The sequence below is a fragment of the Felis catus genome, chromosome A1, assembly GCF_018350175.1.
Source record: "Felis catus isolate Fca126 chromosome A1, F.catus_Fca126_mat1.0, whole genome shotgun sequence".
Classification (NCBI taxonomy): domain Eukaryota; kingdom Metazoa; phylum Chordata; class Mammalia; order Carnivora; family Felidae; genus Felis; species Felis catus.
In genome coordinates, this window is record NC_058368.1 from 11,003,210 (window position 1) to 11,022,845 (window position 19,636).

General features: G+C 42.7%; 1 protein-coding gene across 1 annotated transcript in view; it reads left to right on the plus strand.

The window, feature by feature from the left end:
* The window catches only part of RXFP2 (relaxin family peptide receptor 2), a 61,384-nt gene that overhangs the window by 30,881 nt on the left and 10,867 nt on the right, over nucleotides 1-19,636 (plus strand). Inside the window, exons 7-15 of the mRNA XM_045058184.1 lie at nucleotides 2,649-2,720; nucleotides 3,300-3,371; nucleotides 4,938-5,009; nucleotides 6,051-6,122; nucleotides 9,963-10,034; nucleotides 11,478-11,549; nucleotides 14,859-14,930; nucleotides 15,042-15,113; nucleotides 17,026-17,097. Of these exons, the coding sequence (XP_044914119.1) occupies nucleotides 2,649-2,720; nucleotides 3,300-3,371; nucleotides 4,938-5,009; nucleotides 6,051-6,122; nucleotides 9,963-10,034; nucleotides 11,478-11,549; nucleotides 14,859-14,930; nucleotides 15,042-15,113; nucleotides 17,026-17,097 (648 nt within the window). The remainder of the gene's footprint in view (nucleotides 1-2,648; nucleotides 2,721-3,299; nucleotides 3,372-4,937; nucleotides 5,010-6,050; nucleotides 6,123-9,962; nucleotides 10,035-11,477; nucleotides 11,550-14,858; nucleotides 14,931-15,041; nucleotides 15,114-17,025; nucleotides 17,098-19,636) is intronic.

The following is a 19,636-nucleotide window of genomic DNA, read 5'->3' on the forward strand; positions in this document are numbered from 1 at the left end:
ACAATCATTGGCAACAAAATATAATTCAAGGAGTCTGCCTGGCTCATGAATACAAAATGTTGCATTAAAAAATAGCCTATAAACATGCATGTCATTAAAGCATTTATTTGCTTTAGTTTCAGGTACATAAATTCCTGGCGTTTCTGCTTGAAAAGTCCTGACAGCTGAAACAGCAGGAATTCATGAACCAGTAAGTTATTCTTAGAAAAGCCATTCAGTGGAAAGTATATTAAATGGGCTCACATCTCGGCTCTGAATAAAAAGAGGACACCACTTGCCAAACTGTTACGGTTCCCAATTTCCCCTCGTAGTCACCAAGCTACTATTCTACAAAGAAGCAAGGGGACGCTACAGGATCAAGTAAAAATTCAGTAGCCTAAGTCTGAGACAGGGAACTTGGAGCTCCAGTTCTCTGGGAGGTGCCAGCAAGCTGAAGCCCAGCAGGTGACTAGAGGCTCTTCCTTATTTAAAGTGTTGGGGTCTTGGGGCACCCGCATGGCTCTGTCGGTTGAGCATCCGACTTCAGCTCAGGTCGTGATCTCGCGGTCCGTGAGTTCAAGCCCCGCGTTGGGCTCTGTGCTGATGGCTCAGAGCCTGGAGCCTGTTTCAGATTCTGTGTCTCCCTCTCTCTGCCCCTCCCCCGTTCACGCTCTGTCTCTCTCTGTCTCAAAAATAAATAAACGTTAAAAAAAATAAGTAAATAAAGTGTTGGGATCTCAATTCATGTCAGGGAAGGCAGATAGGCTGCACACGTCCAGTGAGTCATGCAGGTGGAAAGCACGGAGCCAAATGCACAATTTATGACCGTGCCCATCTCTTCAAGATTGACAACATGTAGGTAAAATGTGCATGGCAATTTTGAATTCATTATATTTTTTAAAGTTTATGTATTTATTTTGGGAGAGAGAGGGAGAGAGAGAGAGAAAGCACGTGCACAGGTACACACGAGTGGGGGAGGGGCAGAAAGCCAGGGAGAGAGAATCCCAAGCTGCCCCGCCCTGTCAGCCCAGAGCCCCACACAAGGCTCCATCTCCCGGACGGTGAGATCATGACCTGAGCTGAAGTCAAGAGTCAGACACTTAACCTACTGAGCCACCCAGTGCCCCTTGCATTCATTACCTGGAATAAAATATAACTAACACTAGTTAGGTAGTAAATTTTATGTTTAAGAGGAACTTCAACGTATGTATATTATAGCATTGTATTATTTTTCTATTTTCACTTACTATTGTAACATAATTCATTACGTTCATTTTCATTACATCACTCCAAGGGCTTTGAAATGCCAAAACAGATATTAATTCGTACGGATTCATTCTATTCATAGCAGAACTTTAAAACCAAATGACAATGTATGCTGTAATGTATGCTATGAGGAAGCATCTCCTCATAGACGTGGGGCGGGGCGGGGGGAGAGAAGGGGTGGAATGACACGAGGTCTCAATGGGTTTCAAGTTTACTTGGTGAGATTGAAATTGACGCTCTGTGTATCTTACGGATGTAATGCGTGTGCTGTAGTACCAACCTCTGCCACTTGGTGGAACACAGAGAAAATGACAATATCCGTTCAACACTTGGGTTTGAACTTGGGATGGATGGGTTTGCTGATAACTGGGAGCTGATATCGGCTTTACCTCGCTACCTTGAGGGCTGAGGGCTTCAATATCTTGGCACTCCTATAATGGCTTCATAATTCAAAGGCTGGGAAGCTTTGCTAGAGAATAGTTACAGTATAACAAAATTCAAAGTACAGCCAGCTGCCAAAGGAGCACGTGTTCTACTAATGGTTTTGCAGTGAAGTCTCCTAACAATTAAGGAAGTGTTGTGTGAGATTTTAGGAACTGAACCAGATCAAAATAAGAGCTAGGGAAGCCATTCAAAACACTATGTAGTCATTAGTCACTATTATTAGTGTGGATATTTCCTGCTCCTAAATACCTTGAGAAAATACGGATTCAAGGCTAAACTCCCATTGTATCATAAGCACAGGGAATGGAAATTATTTTACTTAGATACTCCCAACAGTGCTATTATTGAATCAATGCTATATTGGTAAATTGCTTCAGGGGGTAAGTAAATCGTGACCCTGTGAGCTGAAGTTGAGATACTAACCTCAGTTCCACTATGGATGCAGCTGTGACCTTGAGTACCTCACCAACTCCCTTTGTGCTTCCCGCTCAGCATCTCGCAATAGAAACAAATGAGACTTGCCCTCTCCTTTTTTCATGGGAACAGAATGAAGAGAAATGGGGAATTAAAGGTGGAACTCTGGGCTGAAAGAATGAAAAGCTCAGCAGTGAGACACGGGCCCGGGCCCATCTCACATGGGGAGCATCATCTGCAAGTCAGAATAAGAAAACCGCAACACAAGCCCACGTCCCTCTCAAACTCGTCACCCGGGAGCTCAGCGGGGCAGACCAGAGACGCCCAAATCTCACTGCATGGTTGCCAGTGGCAGACAAGCGTTGGTTAGTTTCACAGCCATCTCGTGGGTGACACCACCACCACCCGACATAAGAGTAGGACTTGGGACTTCATAAACCAGTTTCGCCAATTGTCTTTAGATGAATCAAGTGGAGACCACGTGCCACAACTCGATAAAGTACCTACACCCTAATCACATGGCTCTTCTGTCTCGTTCCCACCAGATTTCTTCAGCATAATTGTATTACGCACATATCACGGAGAGCATTTTTTGGATTACATAATCTGCAAATATTGTGAGTAACTTCTTTACAACTATGAGTACAATTTTAAGTAAAGATTAAAAGAGTAGAAATGGCACTTTTTAAAGGCTTGACTTGGCTATAGCAAAATGGGAGAAATAGGTTACCAGAAAGTACTTAGATGAGTTATTAACCTAACGGACTTATTAAAAGATTCCTAGTTTTACCAGAAGACAGAAACAAAGGCTCTCCTTAACCTTGTCTTCTGAAGTTTGGGTCATTTCCACAATATTTTAGCATTTTTTTCTAACCCTTGCTAACTTACCTATCTGTTTTCTTAAAATGCTAGTCTACTAAGGATGTGACCAAAAGTGACAGAAGCAAAAATCACCTACTCTTATACTCTTAACAGAATATAATATCCCAACACGTTATTTGTGGCCAGTTTGCTGGTCCTGTCCCCAGTGTCATACACACCAGGCTCGTGGTTATCTGTATCTTCTTGTCCAGCTGAGTGCTTTCAGAAACAGATGTCCCTACTCCATAATCATCATCAGCGGCTCATATTCTGATTATATGTGACTAAAATGAAGTATTGAGTTTGCCTAATTGACTCGCTCATGCTATTTATAGGTATCTCAGCCACAACTGTATTACAACTCTCAGACCCGGAGTATTCAAAGACTTACATCAGCTAACTTGGCTGTAAGTATCCTAGCTTTTCCTTCAGAAGATCGGATAGATCAGATAGACTATATATGCTTATAGTCTCCATCTATTTATGTATCTTGTTTATTACACTCATTTTTCTGATTGTCACATCATCTGGAGCACATTACCCAAGCAATTCAGATAATGGCATGCCAAATGGTAGTTGTGTGCAAAGGAACCTGTGCCGTGCTTTTTCCAGTGGCTTTTTGAGCCATGTGTCCATCCAGTGTTGATCTATTCCAGAATTTCTCAACCTCAGCTCTATTGGCATTTCATCTAGAGAATTCTTTGATGAAGGGGGTGTTCTCTCATATTTGGGGATGTTTAGCATTATCTGCGGTCTCTATCTCACTAGATGCCAGTGGTACTGGTTCCCAGAGGTGTGACAACCAAAGATGTCTCCAGACATTCATTTCAACGGACCTCTGTTGAAACCCACTGACCTAGAAAGTAAGCAAGTTAGGGACCTTTTAGAGTTCCAGAGCATTCATAGAAAATTCTGAAGATATGGTAGCTTGTGGTGTTTCATCACTTTCCTGGCTGAGCCACCAGCTCCCTTCTGAGGAGTCTCACATCAGATATTTGTATTTTCACCAGGAAAATGAACATTGGCCCGTTAGAAGGCTCGATGTTTCAGTCTGACATTTCTGTAGGTCAGATTGGTCTGGTGGAAAAAGCCAGAACTTCAACTTTATCCAGATCCTGTGTATGCTGTGGGCCTCTGTTAATGTTCCAGACAACTTTCTTAATCTTCCTGGGCTGCTTTATTTCTCATTTGTAAACTAGAAGCACAGCTCCTTTTTAAGAGTGATGGCATGAGGATTAAATCACAAGGCAGATATAAACTGCCACATGCAGAGCACTTGGCATATCGCAGGTGTCTAATGTCACTTCCTTCTCCAAATCCTACTCTCAGGAACCGCTGGGAGTAAGAGGAAATGGTACCTGGCTTCAAAGGCAACAGGAGAAAAGAAGGCATATTTCCCCCTTAGTCTATTTCTTTCTAGGAAAATACCGTATATGGTTAGAAATGGTTATTTGAATATATGAGTATTTTCATGCTCTCATCCTCAAAGCTCCTAACGAGCTGGTTGGTACAGACCTTATAAATGCATCATTTAAACACCATGAGACCAAAGAACCATTTGTGATTTCCTATGAATTTTTTTTCATCCACTCTTCATTCAATCAATAGGTCAAAGCATTTGTGGAGTCTGTATTCAGCCAATTAATAATTCAGCTTATGCTAGATTCAAGTATCCAGAGGTGAAGGGTCTGTCTCTGGTCTTTAAGTCCAATGGGAGGCAGATGCAGTCAGAGAAAACAATCAGGACGAACCCCTCATAAGGGCTGGGACAGGGGGTGGTGGAAATTTGGAGGAAAGAGCTAGGAAGGACTCTTAGGGAAGAGGACGGGGAGCCAAGTGTGGACGGGCAGGAAAGAGGAGAGCAGGTGTTGGGAGGCAGGATTGTCACGGGCTTTATATTGTTTCCTGGTTTCATTTCACGGATGTCTCTAATGGTGGAAATGTTTTTGATACGTTTTTTTTTTTTTTTTCAGAATTCTAGATGACAATCCAATAACCAGAATTTCCCAGCGGTTGTTTACTGGACTAAAGTCCTTGTTTTTCCTGTAAGTGTTCATCTACCCTTCAATACATCTGCCTATAAATTGCAGCGACATCTAACACTAGCTTGCAAAATGAGCTTTAAAAACCTCAAGCCCGTTAACATTTTTATTAGTCAAAACCTTTCCTGTACCTCCAGCCACAGTTACTGTTGTGACTTCCTAGCCTTGGCTCGTGGTATATTTTAAACCTACTGGTTGATTAATTTTTGATCTCCTTTACTTTCCTTTAATCTTAAGGCACGTTTTACTTGCAGTGGTTGACCAAAGATAGTATTCATTTTTATCTCCTAACTACATTTAAATCTATCAGAATCTCCTGGGAGTTCAGCTCCGACTACATTTTTAACAGAGGGAAATGTGCCTTTGCCCAGCAAGAGTCTCTAAACATTCCAAAACCTTTGTCCCACTGACAGAACTGTTCTCATAATTACATTCTCACTGTTTATTAATACACTGAAATGATTTATCAGCAGGGGATTATTATGTTCCTTTATAGTTCATCGCATGGCATCATTATTTTTCCATTTGTCAAAAGGGACCACAATATCATAAATTAATCGTGCAACTTAACATGCTGATGGGTTGTTTTCTTTCCCCCAGTGCCCCCTGCGATCGCTTCTTAGATTTAATGCAGTTTCCAGTGTCGCCCCTTAATACTGTAAATGATTTGTGTTTCCCTTAAGAAAAAACTTTGGATGTAGGATGTGGAAATGATTACAAGTTTGAAGTTTACAAGGAAAATTACCATGAACTTCAAAATTATTACTCAATACATACTTTTGTTTGATCTCGTAAAATTAAAGCGCATAATATTTATTCCCAGGTTATATATCATACTTTTGCGCTCAGCCTCTTTGACATGTGCTTTCTTATCTGTGCTATACATATATCTAGAGACCATTTTGAAGAAGTAGTTATGTTTTTATTTTTTATCCTGCTATACTGATTGTAGCATGCAAGTTTCCAAATTGTGGAAACAGTAAAAGTGCTGTTCTTAAAGGGGCATATCCTTTTGTTTCTAACTAACATCTTCTTTGTGCAAAGGTCTATGGTTAATAACTACTTAGAGGCCCTTCCCAAACAGATGTGTGCCCAAATGCCTCAACTCAACTGGATGTGAGTATGCATTTAGGAGCTAATTTGTTCTTAAGGAAACCAGCCCTGAAGTTAATTCATGATTACATAAAAAGCCCATAAAAAAGCCCATCTTTCCAAAACTGAAATCTGATTATGTTATTTCCTGGTTTTAAAAATCTTTTGAGGGGTGCCTGGATGGCTCAGGTGATTAAGCGTCCGACTTTGGCTCAGGTCATGATCTCACGGTTTGTGGGTTCGAGCCTCATGTCGGGCTCTGTGCCTGGCAGAGCCTGGAGCCTGCTCTGGATTCTGTGTCTCCCTCTCTCTCTGCCCTTCCCCCGTTCATGTTTGTTCTCTCTCGCTCTCGCTCTCGCTCTCAAGAATAAATAAATGTTAAAAAAAATAAATTAATTAAAAAGAAGAATCTTTTGAGAATTCCCATGGGTGTGCAAGTTAACTTCAGACTTGCCCCTTGAGCACCCGAGACCCCCCATTTGTATCCCTTCCTCCATCTAGACTACTACCCGGCTCCTCCTATGTGCCTTCCTTCCAGATGCACCAAACTGCTATAATCAGTTCCCTGAGCACATATTGTTCCTTCAATTAGAAAAGTCTTTCTCCTTTATTCTTTCGGTCAACTCCAAAATTTCGGTTAACTCCAAAAGTCAGCGTAAACATCCACTCTACGAAGCTCTCACACCAACCAATTACAGTGACTGCCTCTGTGACTCCTTTGCACCATGGACAGGCTTCCACCATGGCACCCATTCCCTACACACCTATCCCGGTTCTACTGTCACCATCTTGCCTGTCCCCCCCCCCCATTCTGTAAATTCTGTGAGGGCAGAGACCCACCTTGTGATGTATACCCCAGCGTTTGTACACCAACCAGCACATAATAACTGCTCAACAAACCTTTGTTAAGCCAAAGTGCTAAACCGTGTCCACTCCTTGTTAGCTTTCAACCAATACTTGTTTAAAACGTCTACTTAATTCATGGCTTCACCACCACTACTCACCCCTCCCTGTCACCTTCATCTTCAAGGTCTCCTGAGACAGGCAGTTTGGGCACCCACAGTGATTTCTTGCCCTGTAAAATGCTGGCTGTACTGTCCCGCAGAACTCTTCTCACTGTCAAACCAGGAAACTCGATACTCCTAGGATGATAAAATTATAGCACCTCAGCCTCTGGTCCTTTCTGAGCTAGCCTCACAATTACTTTCTACAACTCTTAGGGGTCCTTATGTTTATACGGACTTTTATTTATTTACATACCTGTTATCAAAGACTTCTAAGGCCATAGAGGTCTCATGTAAGTGTGCCACTCCTGAAGTGGAAATAATGATCTGAAAAACATGAGAATCATACTTGTTAAGAATAGGTGGGGGGGAAAAAAAACTTAGAAAAGACAAGAGCATAGCTGCACCATGGACGCAAACAGGAAAGAGTGAAGGTAGCAGAAAAAGATCAGGGCCTGAGCCTGCCTCTCCTCCAATGGGCATCAGCAACCAGGAGGAGAGCGGGAACCAGCATCAGAGCCCCGGGTTCTGGTATAGTCGTGGTCACTTGAGGCTCCCTCAAACACGAGGGGAAAAATAGACACCCAGTGAAAATATCATTAGTAAGATTGTCCCATCACACATGAGAAAGGGCCTTGAAACCAAGAGGACAGAACTGAGAGGTCAGACCCAGAAAAACCCTTACAGGAAGGAAAACCCATACCCTGGCCAGGCTCCCGCTCCCTCACTTGCCATCAGCAGGGCGATCGCTCGCCAAGTCCTTGCTGCTATACTTGTGAAGTGTGAAAACCACTTGTTCCCATCCCACCGAGCAATATTTGGGCTTTTAAGAGAGTACAGTGTTTACTCTTTTAGCCACAGTATTTTCGGAGGGAAAAAAACTATCAAGTTCCTACCAGACCATCTGGATGGGTATAAAACAGGATTTAAAAGGAAATGACACACGACTGGCGATTTTAGCGTTAACGTGAGAAATGTTCACAGGCGGCAAAACAGCTATTGTCATATATGGGGAAGATTGTAAGAAGCGGACTATAAAAAGGGGTTAGGAGACTTGGCAGGAAAGTCTCCTCTTCCTCCTTCCTCGGCACCGCTGGAAGCCGTAATGTCAGAGCGCTCCTGGGAGGGTCCCTGGTCACGTAGGATGCCGCTGTCACAAAGGATCGCCGGCAGAACGTCACAGCTCCCGCGCTCCTCAAACAACACGAGGCCTTGTTAGGACCTCTGTCCTTTTTTTTTTTTCTTCCTTTTTTTGCAACGACGTGGATGGAGCTAGAGGGTATGATGCTGAGTGAAATAAGTCAGTTAGAGAAAGACACATACGATACGATCTCACTCATATGTGGGATTTAAGACACAAAACAAATGAGCAAAGAAAAAAAAAAAAAACAAGAGAGAGCGACAAGAAACAGACTCTTACCTACAGGGACCAAACTGATGGTTACCAGAAAGGCGGGTGGGGGGAGGGGTTAAATAGGCCAAGAGGACCAAGTGGGGGGGACCTTTGTGATGAGGACCAGGTGTTGTATGGGAGCCCTGAAGCACCTGAAATGTTGCACACCTGAAACTAATATAACACTGTATGTTAACTATACTCAGATGAAAAGGCCTCAGCCCTAGAGTAGCAACGGGACGGAGTCCAAGAGTCTGCATTTCTCAGCAGTTCCCAGGTGACGCTGAGGGCTCTCCCAGCCACCTTGGAGCAGCGCTAACACTCAGCATCGGGGTCTCAGAGGCAGAGCAGAAAGAGCGGTTGCAGTCATCAGGCAGAGGGATACAGATGCCTGACTCTGGGATTTAGTATCTGGAAGATGATTGTGCCTGAGTGTCTCCTTAATCCAAAATAGAGACAAAAGTATCTACCTGCGGCCAGGGGAAAGTGAGAATGGAAGGATCTATGACGCATGGTTTAGTGTCCAGACTTTAGATAGACAGACGTCTGAGTGAGAAGGTCAATTCTACTGCTTACCAGCTGCGTGGCCAGAAATTAAGTGAATTCCCAAGGGCCTCACTTTCCTTATATGTTGGGGGGAGGGATAATACCAATTTAGCAAGAGCGCGATTATGCACTGAGAACAATATCTGACACCATAAAAGTCTAATAAATGTAGTTGCTGCTATTACGGTGGCAATATTATAATTAATAGCATGGTATCCGGCACAGAGAGAAACACTCACTAAATGTTGAGCTGCCCTTTCCCTCAATTTTATTAAGCTCTAACATTAATTGGAAGGGGAAAAGAAGCACAATATTAATTATGTTAACCTTGTAATAATTGGGAAGAAAGCATAAACACTGAAATGAAGTAAAGAATAAAGTTCAGGGACGCCTGGGTGGCTCAGTCGGTTAAGTGTCTGACATCAGCTCAGGTCACGATCTCGTAGTTCATGGGTTCGGGCCCCACGTCGGGCTCCATGCTGATAGCTCAGAGCCTGGAGCCTGCTTCGGATGCTGTGTCTTCCTCTCTCTCTCTGCCCCTCCTCCACTCATGCTCTGTCGCTCTCCGTCTCTCAAAACTGAATAACCGTTAAAAAAAATTTCTGTAGGGGCGCCTGGGTGGCATAGTCGGTTAAGCGTCCGACTTCAGCCAGGTCACGATCTCGCGGTCCGTGAGTTCGAGCCCCGCGTCAGGCTCTGGGCTGATGGCTCAGAGCCTGGAGCCTGTTTCTGATTCTGTGTGTCTCCCTCTCTCTCTGCCCCTCCCCCGTTCAGGCTCTGTCTCTCTCTGTCCCAAAAATAAACGTTGAAAAAAAAAAATTTCTGTAAATAAAGTTCAGAACTGTTATGGCCACGAAAAGCACCTCCAGACATGTGATTCGTGCAAAAACATTAAAAATATCTTTCCCCCGTGCATTTTAGGGATTTGGAAGGCAATGGAATAAAATGTCTTACGAATTCCACCTTTCTGTCATGCAATTCACTCACAGTGCTGTAAGTATACAATGGAAATTAGTGAACAAGGGGAAACTCGATAGATTTGGAAGTCAAAAGAAAACACTGACAAGGAATTTTAAAATAGTCTTTTATTTACAGCCTCGGTCTGGAACCACACTCCTAGAAAACGCACCCATGGGTTGATGGATTTTGACGGTGGGCCTAGCCTTCAGTTGAGCTGCCCAGCAGCTAGGTCTCCAGCTGTCCCCCTTCTTGCTGAGGGCAGTTGTTATTTCACTGCATCCTCTCAGCTGAGCCGAGCTGGTGTCTAACCCCGTGATAACCAAGGAAATGAGATCATGTGTGAGAAAATGCTTAGCTCTACACTAATGAGTGCTTACTGCCAGGGGCACTTATCCCTTGATGTCTGTCGCTCTCTCTAAAGAAAAAAAAAATGATAATTTGACTCTTTAGGGAAGAATATCTAGTGTATTCTGATCTGCCAAAGATTCTGATTGGTGATTTGGATTGCTGATTGTGTTTTTTTTATCGGGCGGGGGCGGTGCCCATGGGTTGGTTACGCCACATTTGCACTGGTGAAAAAACCACAAGAATTTTGCTTTCGTTTTAACCCATAGTTTTCCACGTGTAGTAAGCAGTTAGTAATGTCTGGTGGTTGCACAGGTGGTTGGAAAAGAAAAATTGGAGTATATTCATTTGTAGTAGTCTAACCACTGTTTTTTTTTTTCACGAAACTAAGAGACAAGGTTATTGCCAGACTACATATTTATCAGTCAGATTACAGACCAGCATATTGAATGAGAAAAGAGGGGCTATCCCACTCAGAAGATGCAAATAGTTGACTCTTTTTCTCGTGGGTAATGAGAGACAACACTGGTAAACTCAACCAATTACCTTGACACTTTCTATTTTACAGCCCCGTGTAGCTTTTGAATCACTGTCATACTCACGAGCTCTCCTCTGTAGGGCAGGTAGCTGCCAACCCCCTCTTTGTACCGTAGGTCTTGAAGGATTCCATTTCTAGACAAAGGAAGTGTAAAACCAGTGCCCTCACCACCACCACATTTAAAATCCACCTGTGGCCCCATGGGTTCAAACTCTGTTCTCTCTGGCCTTCTCCTAAGGAATATGCCTTACACAAGGCAAACCCCCCTCTAAGTATTAACGGGCTCGAAATCTGACATTACGTGTGTGTTGGGAAGTAAACGCTTTCTGAAGCCATCAGAATGGAAACCAAATGCAGCCTTAGAGACCACACTCAGCCCCTCACATTACCTATGGCTAGCGTTTCCTGGAGAGAACACGTAGATATCCTCGGCGAGAAACTCCTGCCTTGTGCTCCACACCAGATCACGCCTCACTTTGAGACTTCACAGGAGGCCTTGAGAAATCACACGTGGATCACAGGCATCTCCCAATGAGGACTGATTCTTACCGCAGACACAAACCAACAGTGCTGACTCTCACCATGTCTTACAGGTTTCTGCCTAGAAATCAAATTGATTTTGTTCCAGAGAAGACATTTTCTTCATTAAAAAATTTAGGAGAACTGTAAGTAGCATTGTCTACTAGGAAAATAGGATTGCTTCTTCCAAGATTATAAATTTAAATGACTAGTGAGGCTTCTTTTTCACTAGTGGCAATCAAATCCTGCAGACTCCTGGATATTCCAAATCAATTAAGAAAACCAACATTATCCTAAAGCCAAAAGCAAATTAAAATTAAACAGTGGGCTTAATACGGATTTAGCCTACGCTAATTTCTCTGCCTATTTTCTTTGGGTGATTTCGTGTGTGTGTGTGTGTGTGTGTGTGTGTGTGTGTGTTTTGGAGCAAATGGGCTTTCTGTAACTCTGTAAACTCAAGGATCATTATCTCTAATGGCGGTGTATAGTTAACTCTCAGTAAATGCTTGCTGAATGAATGACTGCAATAATATTAATCATGACTGAACAAAGGAACAAAGATGCTTATTATCCCTTGAGAAATTATGACTTCTAGAGCAGATGAAACAAATACTAATGTCTAGAATGATCAGGCTTATTGAAAAATGTGCAGAGAGATCATGGAGCTTTTTCTGTTCAAATACATGTTTTGTAGAGCTAAAACTTTTAAAAGCATCTGCCTTGCGATTAATTCACTGCTACCCACATAATTGTGTGTCATTGGAAGTTAAAACTCAGTCTGTTACATTATAATTAGTGGCGATTAGGATACAGAACTCCTCCTCCTGATCTGAAGCCTAAAAAATGGAAATGAATTTCTTAATTAATCTCTCCCCCCTTCTTTATACCTTGCTTTGAAATACAGAAAGGACTGGGGGAAATAACTCAGTAAGAGTCACTTGAAAACGAATTCATGAATGATTAAGATAATTCAATCTCATGTAGAAGTATCACAAACCAAATGCGCATATATTTACTAAGTGCCTAGTATGTGAAAGACACGGATTAGAACTACAAATATTGTCATTCTATGGCACAAAGTGAAAGGCAGCTCCCTTAGAATTGCTCATTCTTCCTCATGAGGCTTTAGGGGTTTGCTAGGGATTTGGGTTACAGGGTGGGGCAGGTGAACAGCCCGGGACGAACAGGAGTGATGTTTTCGGTACAAACTTGAGGAGATGGTGGTACGGAGTTCATATTTTGAAAACTATTCAAATCCTCCTTTTATCCTACACTTTGGCAGAGCTCCACACACCCCGGCCCCCCAAAAGAGCCATTAGCTTGCTTTGTGAAAGACCACCAATAATTCATTCCAATCCACTAGTCCCCCGTAAGTGGAAAGAAATTCAGAAGTTTACGGAATTAACTTGAACAAGGTATTTTTAATTCCTCAGTTTACAATAGCGTTAGATAATTTTCCTGAGCCATTGTGACCACAAACGCTGCCTGGAGAGGAATCAAACAGACTTAGGGGAGGCCACTAAAGCCCTTTCCCCTACGAGACTGTACTTTGTTTTTCAACGTGACCCTTAGCAGGATGTTTTCTAGCTGTACAAGACATCATCGTCTTGCTGTGTGGTCACGCTCTCGCTGACCCATGCGTGCCTGTGGCTGTCCTTCTGCGCTACAACCCTGGGGTTCTCTGCTCACTTACAGCTCCTCAGATCAGAAGTTTCCAGCTGGCGGGATGTCTACACTTGGGTATCATGACAGCTCCTCGAAAGCATCTGTTACAATTAATGTATAGATGACTCTTACCCCCCTGTCAGCTTCTTCCCCTGAACTTGCCATCTTAGTGGTATCAGCATCCTTCCTGGCAGCCAGGCTCAAAGCCTCTTCCTTTCTTTCCGACCCTCATGACGCTTCATGTCCCATCGGACTGTGAGCCCTGGCTGTGCCCCCTTAAGCCCTCGTCTTCTTTCACCTGGTCCAGGGTCAGAGCCTCCTGCCTGGTCTCCATCCTTTTACTCCTTGACTTCCCACGCTTCTGACAGAACTGTCTTCCCGTAATGCAGAGCATAGTTTGCCCCTGTCCTTCTCCGTGTTCTCACTCCTTGTTGCTAGCTCTCAATGTTAATGTTCAGAAGAATCACAAGGGATACTGGCTTTAAATGCATGTTACCAAGCTCCCCCCACTCAGAGATTATGAAGTGTTAGTCCTGCTGGAGTGGGCACCAAGATAGTTCTTTGAGTGGGCACCCAGGATTTATAAGCATCTTCCTTGGTTCTGATGCCTGGGCTATGCTCTGGGAAGTCCCGCCTTGGAATCTGTTCAGGGCCCTTTCATTTTGTTTCTGTGCTTATTTCCAGGCTCACTTCTTCTACATCTCCCCATACTTTCCATCCTTCACCCACGCTGGGCTATTTACCAACTAGAGAAGATGTCATCGAGTTCCAAGTTTCTGTTTCTCTGAGCCTGGTTAACCCTCACCTGAAAAGCTGTTCTTCTATTCCGCCTATGAAAATCATAAAGCTTTGTTTACACAGTTCCTAATTTCCAACTCGTTCCTCTGTTTTCTTTTGTCAGTAGGTCTGTAATAGCACCTGCTTCATTCCTTCCTTGTTTTATAATCTAGTTGCTTATTCTAATTGTAAGCTTCTTTAGAAAGATATCTAAGTCTTAGTTATTTGTAGCTCCCACCTATCCATCCATCAACAGCTCCAAAGCATCAAAAATAGATAAAACCTTTTGTTTGACTCTTAAGCAATTGAATGTCTGTTTCACTTCTCAATACCTTCCCTGGTTCAGAAGCATATTTTGGACTCTTAAAGATTCCTGATTCCTTCTGATCCTAGATAATCCTTTTCTACATTCTCTAGAAACACTTTGCCATGATTCTTCATGGATTGGACGGTACTGTGATACTTTGTTCTAAAATTTTAATTTCCTTAAAAAATAGTACTATAACAAAATAGATTTAAAATGCATGAACTTATCCATTCAAGACTATCTGGGGAGATAATGTGTGGCCAATACCGTCTTAGTTGGAATGCAAAGTAAGTAAAGGCAAAGGTCTTGGCCTCAGAAAGCTTCTGATAGAGTTGGATAAATAAGATATCGCATACTTGAACCCAGGAGGAATCACAAAAACGAATGATCGAAGTGTACAAAGAGTACCTGAAACAGAGGAAATTAATCAAAGTAGATATTGAAGCCAGGTTGGGAATGTGTTGGAGAGGGACTGAGAGGAAATTCCAGACAGGAACTGGATGAGCAAAATGTCACACGTCTGAAATGATGGAAAACATATCCATTTGGCTGACTCACACAGCCCTGTTTTGTAACAAGTTATCAGGATGGTTAAATTGGATCCTATTTTCTGTTACGTCAAATGGGATGGTGATAATTGTGAAGAGTAATACCCATGTCATTTATTTCCAATGTAATTGCTTTGGGTTTTCGCTGTCATCAACAGGGACCTGTCTAGCAATATGATAATGGAGCTGCCAGCCCACCTTTTTCAAGACCTGAAGCTTCTACAGAAACTGTAAGTTCTTCTTCCCACCCACCATCATCAGATTTAAATGGCAATATCTTGAGCTTCCAAAATAATAACATCCTGATGCTTCTTTCCTTCCTCTTTCTAATGGTACAAAAGGAATCTGTCGTCCAATCCTCTTTTGTATCTCCACAAGAACCAGTTTGAAAGTCTTAAACAACTTCAGTCTCTGTAAGTGAAATATAACGGTATATTGATTATCATTTGAGTGGATATATTTTACTTAGAACCACGTTTATTTTTAAATGGGTACTTTATGCAGAGAGCTCTTAATCTGAGCCCATGCCATCAGACAATTGTGAGTATCATTGTTACCATCACGTATGTGCTGAAATGACAACAAAGCCACCTCTTCTACCATTTAATCTGTTGCAAAGGCCATTTCTGTGTCTGAAGCTACATGTACCGGGTTCGTATGGAAAAATCTCATCCTACAATTTTCCCGAAGAATTACATTTTCAGTAGGTTGGTTACTGAACTGTTGGTAAAAAGCAAATTATATAAGACTTGCCTGCTTTTTCCTTTCCCATTTGCTACGACAGTCTACTTGACATTGGTCTACAGTGCATGCTTTTTCTATTTCTACCAGTAAAGAAAAAAATATCCTAGCAACATGAACATTCAGACACTTAATGTTGCTTCGTATTTTAAAATTTCAAACATATTTGTGTCAAGAACTCTGCCAGGTCTCCTTTGAACTTCCTCATCTCTTTTCTATGAACAGCCATTGTTGGTTCAAATTTGTTTTTACACAGACAACATATGCATTACCTGATCTCAGCCTAAAGCCTTCGCACATTTAATTCTAAAGTCTAATTCTTAATATCACTTTTTTCTTCTTGCTAAATAATTTTCTTTTGGCAATTAATGCCAGATTTACGTTCTCTTTCAACATGCTCTGTCTCATTAGTAAGCATCCACTGATGAAAAAAGACTTTCCTCATTTTGTTTGAAGATTCATTGACATATTGATTCCACAAACATTTGCCAGCCATCAACTTACCTGTAGCGCTGTCTTAGGCATCCAAGATATAATGACCTCTGCCCTTTTGGAAACTATCGGCTATGAACCAAATGATCAAATAATCCATGTAGAGCTAAAACTGCGGTAAGTCCAGGAGAAAGCCAGAGAGAAAAGAAAGAAGAGGGAAACAAACCCTCTAAAAAGGACTCGAGTTTCCTGCAGCACGGGCCCTGTGATGATTCTGGAGTATAATTGTTCCGCTAGGTTTCATTTCTGACTGCCAAAGAAAAGGCAGTGCTATGAAGGAGTCAACGGACAAGGAAACCTCAGAACCATGTCAAGAAATCCCTCCTCAGATCAAGCAAAAAGAAACTGAGTGAGAATCAGACAGCTTTCAAAAATAACCATGAAAAGTAAGAGGCTTCTGTCTTTTTAGATTTTCCTCTCTCCATCTGTTTCCTGAGAACATGGCAGGTTCCCTTAATTCATGCCACCCTAAAGAGTCTTCAAAGAATCCGTATTTGAAGAAGCTTCTGGATAAGTGAGGAGTATAGGAGTTCCCACCGCAGCCCTCTGAGGACATCTCATGGGGTCTGGGAAGGAAAGGCATTATACTTCCCACTACTATCTTAGGAACACTTGTTCAGAGTTGGAGCCCTGCTTACCGCTTCCCTGGTTTTCCACCCTAAAGACCCATAGGCCTGGAAGAAACAACTGCATTTGAATCCAGGCCCCCACAGAAGTCACTTCAGTGATGTTCTCAGATTGGGAACTACCAGCTCCTGTCAAACCCTCCACAACTCACATGTCGTGGTCCATAAAACCAAACTAGGCAGCCAATTTCATGATCACACTAATCACCACTGCCATTTTTAAATCAAAGAAACGCATGAAAATGTCTTATTAGAATTAATTCTGCACTTCAAGTGACAAAATCAGCTCCAACTTACAGAAGGCATAAATAGAAATAGCAATCTTCTAAGAGAGTTTACTCTAAAATTTCCATCCTGATTTGAACTGGTAACAAGACTTTGAAGCGTGGCGTTTAGGATAGGACAAAGTGCGATTATTAAAAAGTTAAGCCCTAAAAACATGAAACCTATTGTGCATGTTTTCCAGAGACCTGGAAAGGATAGAGATTCCAAATATAAATACGCGGATGTTTCAACCCATGACGAATCTTTCTCACATGTATGTATGTATGAAAGAGTGGAGAAGTAAGCATGGTGAAATCTTGCCAATGTTCTAGCGTAAACTGTCTAATGTATCACTGCAATGTGTTTGTATGCAAGAAAAGTCTTTTTATTGAGAACTTTTTAATTTTGTCACCTTTGGTCCCTGTCAAATAGAGTTCAATATTATGATGTGCCGACATGAATGACACTTCTCCCTGGAAACACGCTGTTTATCCAATTGAGGTCCAATAAGAGATCAGGGTACCAGAATGCCACACATTACACAAGATGAAGCCACTGGCTAAATGGTACTCAGGAGACCTGGAAACATTAATTCACCTCACATGAATGAGCAGTCGGCTGCTCTAAGATTTGAGCCCTTAGGAAGAAAGGTGCTATATAAATTCCAGGTGTTGTTACTGTTACTAAGTGCACTACAAAATGGAGGTAATTAATCTTTATAGTAGTTTTTGATAAGTCACTTTAATATATTTGGCTAAAGTGCACTGTGTAAGTTGTGTTAATATATGTGTGTATGACATGATCATTTCTTTACCAGCTGTGTAATCTCTGTGTTCGTGATTTCAAAAATTAACCCTTGTTATCCACAACAGTAGGGAGGATTCGATGTAAGATTGCAAGTTGGGTGCAGCAAATGGATGGAATGGTTGGTGTGAAAGTGCTCTTTTGGGAGAACAACATGTTTATGTCTCTGCAGTAGGTGTGACTACTAAAAGACAAATGTTTGACGCGTATCCACATGGCTTTCATAATTTCCCTTTCTGTGGCACCAGTAGATACACATTTAATGAGGCGATTATTTCCTTGTTGCAGGCAGAAGGTGAGGTCCTTTTAGAACAGAGAAATTCACCCTTAATAGAACATGATGGACAAGGTGCTGCTTAAGCTATGAACTTCGGGTTGAGGTCAAGAAGGGCCCGACAATGAACAGAAAATGTATTAAGTTAGTTGCTTCTCTACTGAGTGATCTATTCTTCTTTCACCTTCCTCGTCCGCCATTTATTGAAACACATCCACCTCATAGCCCCCAACACTTTCTGCCAGCCAGTGCCTTGGTCACAGCAGGAGGAGAGATTGAATGACCAAGACCCTAGCTGGCTCTATCTGAAGGCAGCGGACATGAGGGAATCTCCTTTAAGACTAAGAGGTCAAGTCAGGTGTGTGCCAGGGACTCCAGGCAGGGAGAAGATAAAAAGAGAATTCATACATCAAGCTCCTTGAATCGGATAGATGATGTCAGGAAGCTAGGCTCTGAGCTACTTGGGGGCAGTGATTGCCCCCTATTTCTCTACCTGACAAGCCCAGCACTGAATTATCCATCATTCACTTGCTCATCTAGGAAGTGGCTAGAGGAGGGCTTCCCACGTGTCAGGCCCTGTTCTAGATCTGAGAACACAGGGATGAACAGGAGAGAGAAGTGTCTGCCTCACGGAGCTTCCGTTTAGCTTTGGGACCCAGAAAGCGAACAAATAGTTAACACAAACTGTGAAGAGAAGCAGAGCAAGATGGAGGGTCAGAGGGAGGATGTAGACGGTTCACGTAGAAGTCAGAGAGCTGGGACATCTGAGCAGACCAGAATGAAGGGAGGGAGCAGGCCTGGCGATACCTGGGGGAAGAATCTTCCAGGCAGGGGGAACAGCAAAAGCACTGCAGTGATAAGGGGGTGAGCCTGGCTGGTTTGAGTTTAGGAAGAAAGACAGGGTGCCCGGGTGGAACTAGCAATGAAGGGAAGGAGGTGAGTGGATCCGGGCATCCAGTAGTCTCAAAACTGAATGGAGAGATGGTTAAAAAAAAAAAAAAAGGGCTTAGACAAAGAGAAATGAACTAAAAGAAGTTGTATGGGGGGGGGGGGGAGTCTAAATACACAGGTTTAGGGAGCAGCAGTAAGCCAAGTGACCTCCCAGTTCAATCACGTGAAGCTTCCACACACCTAGGTCACAAATACCTTGATCACAAACAAGCCTGTATTTTTCTCTAGAAACTGTGTAAGCCCTTTCAGGCTCTGGTGAGAAATCTGCTTCCTCTCCTAGCTCCCGTGAGTCTGAGGTTTCCGAGTCTCAGAGACTCTCCCTTCCTGCCAGTGTCAGGGGAAAGGAGGCTGGGTAAGTGAGTGTACTTAAACTGAGTACCAGGCAGGAATGCTTTCGGCGAGGTCCTTTACATCCCCGACCCAAGCCCCCAAATGTTTGCTACAGATCAATGTAACAATGACAATTCGCTTTTTACCATACCCTAGAGAATAATCCAGGAAATTAGGAAGAAATAGAGTCCTGGAGACTTCACATTCTCATATCCTCACCCGACACATCTCGGTCAAGCCACAGAATTTCTATGCCCTTTAGGCTCTTTGTCTTTCCAAGAAGAACACTGCCCAGAGTAACGTAATATGTAACGAGGAAACACTCTAATTGCATAATCATTACTAAACAAAGATAAACACACCTAGTGAAGTTGCCTCCCTGAGAGAGCAGCAGCTCTGCTAGGATGGCAACTGTAGTTTCTCTGTCATTGCTGTAAAGTGACTCTTTTTTTCC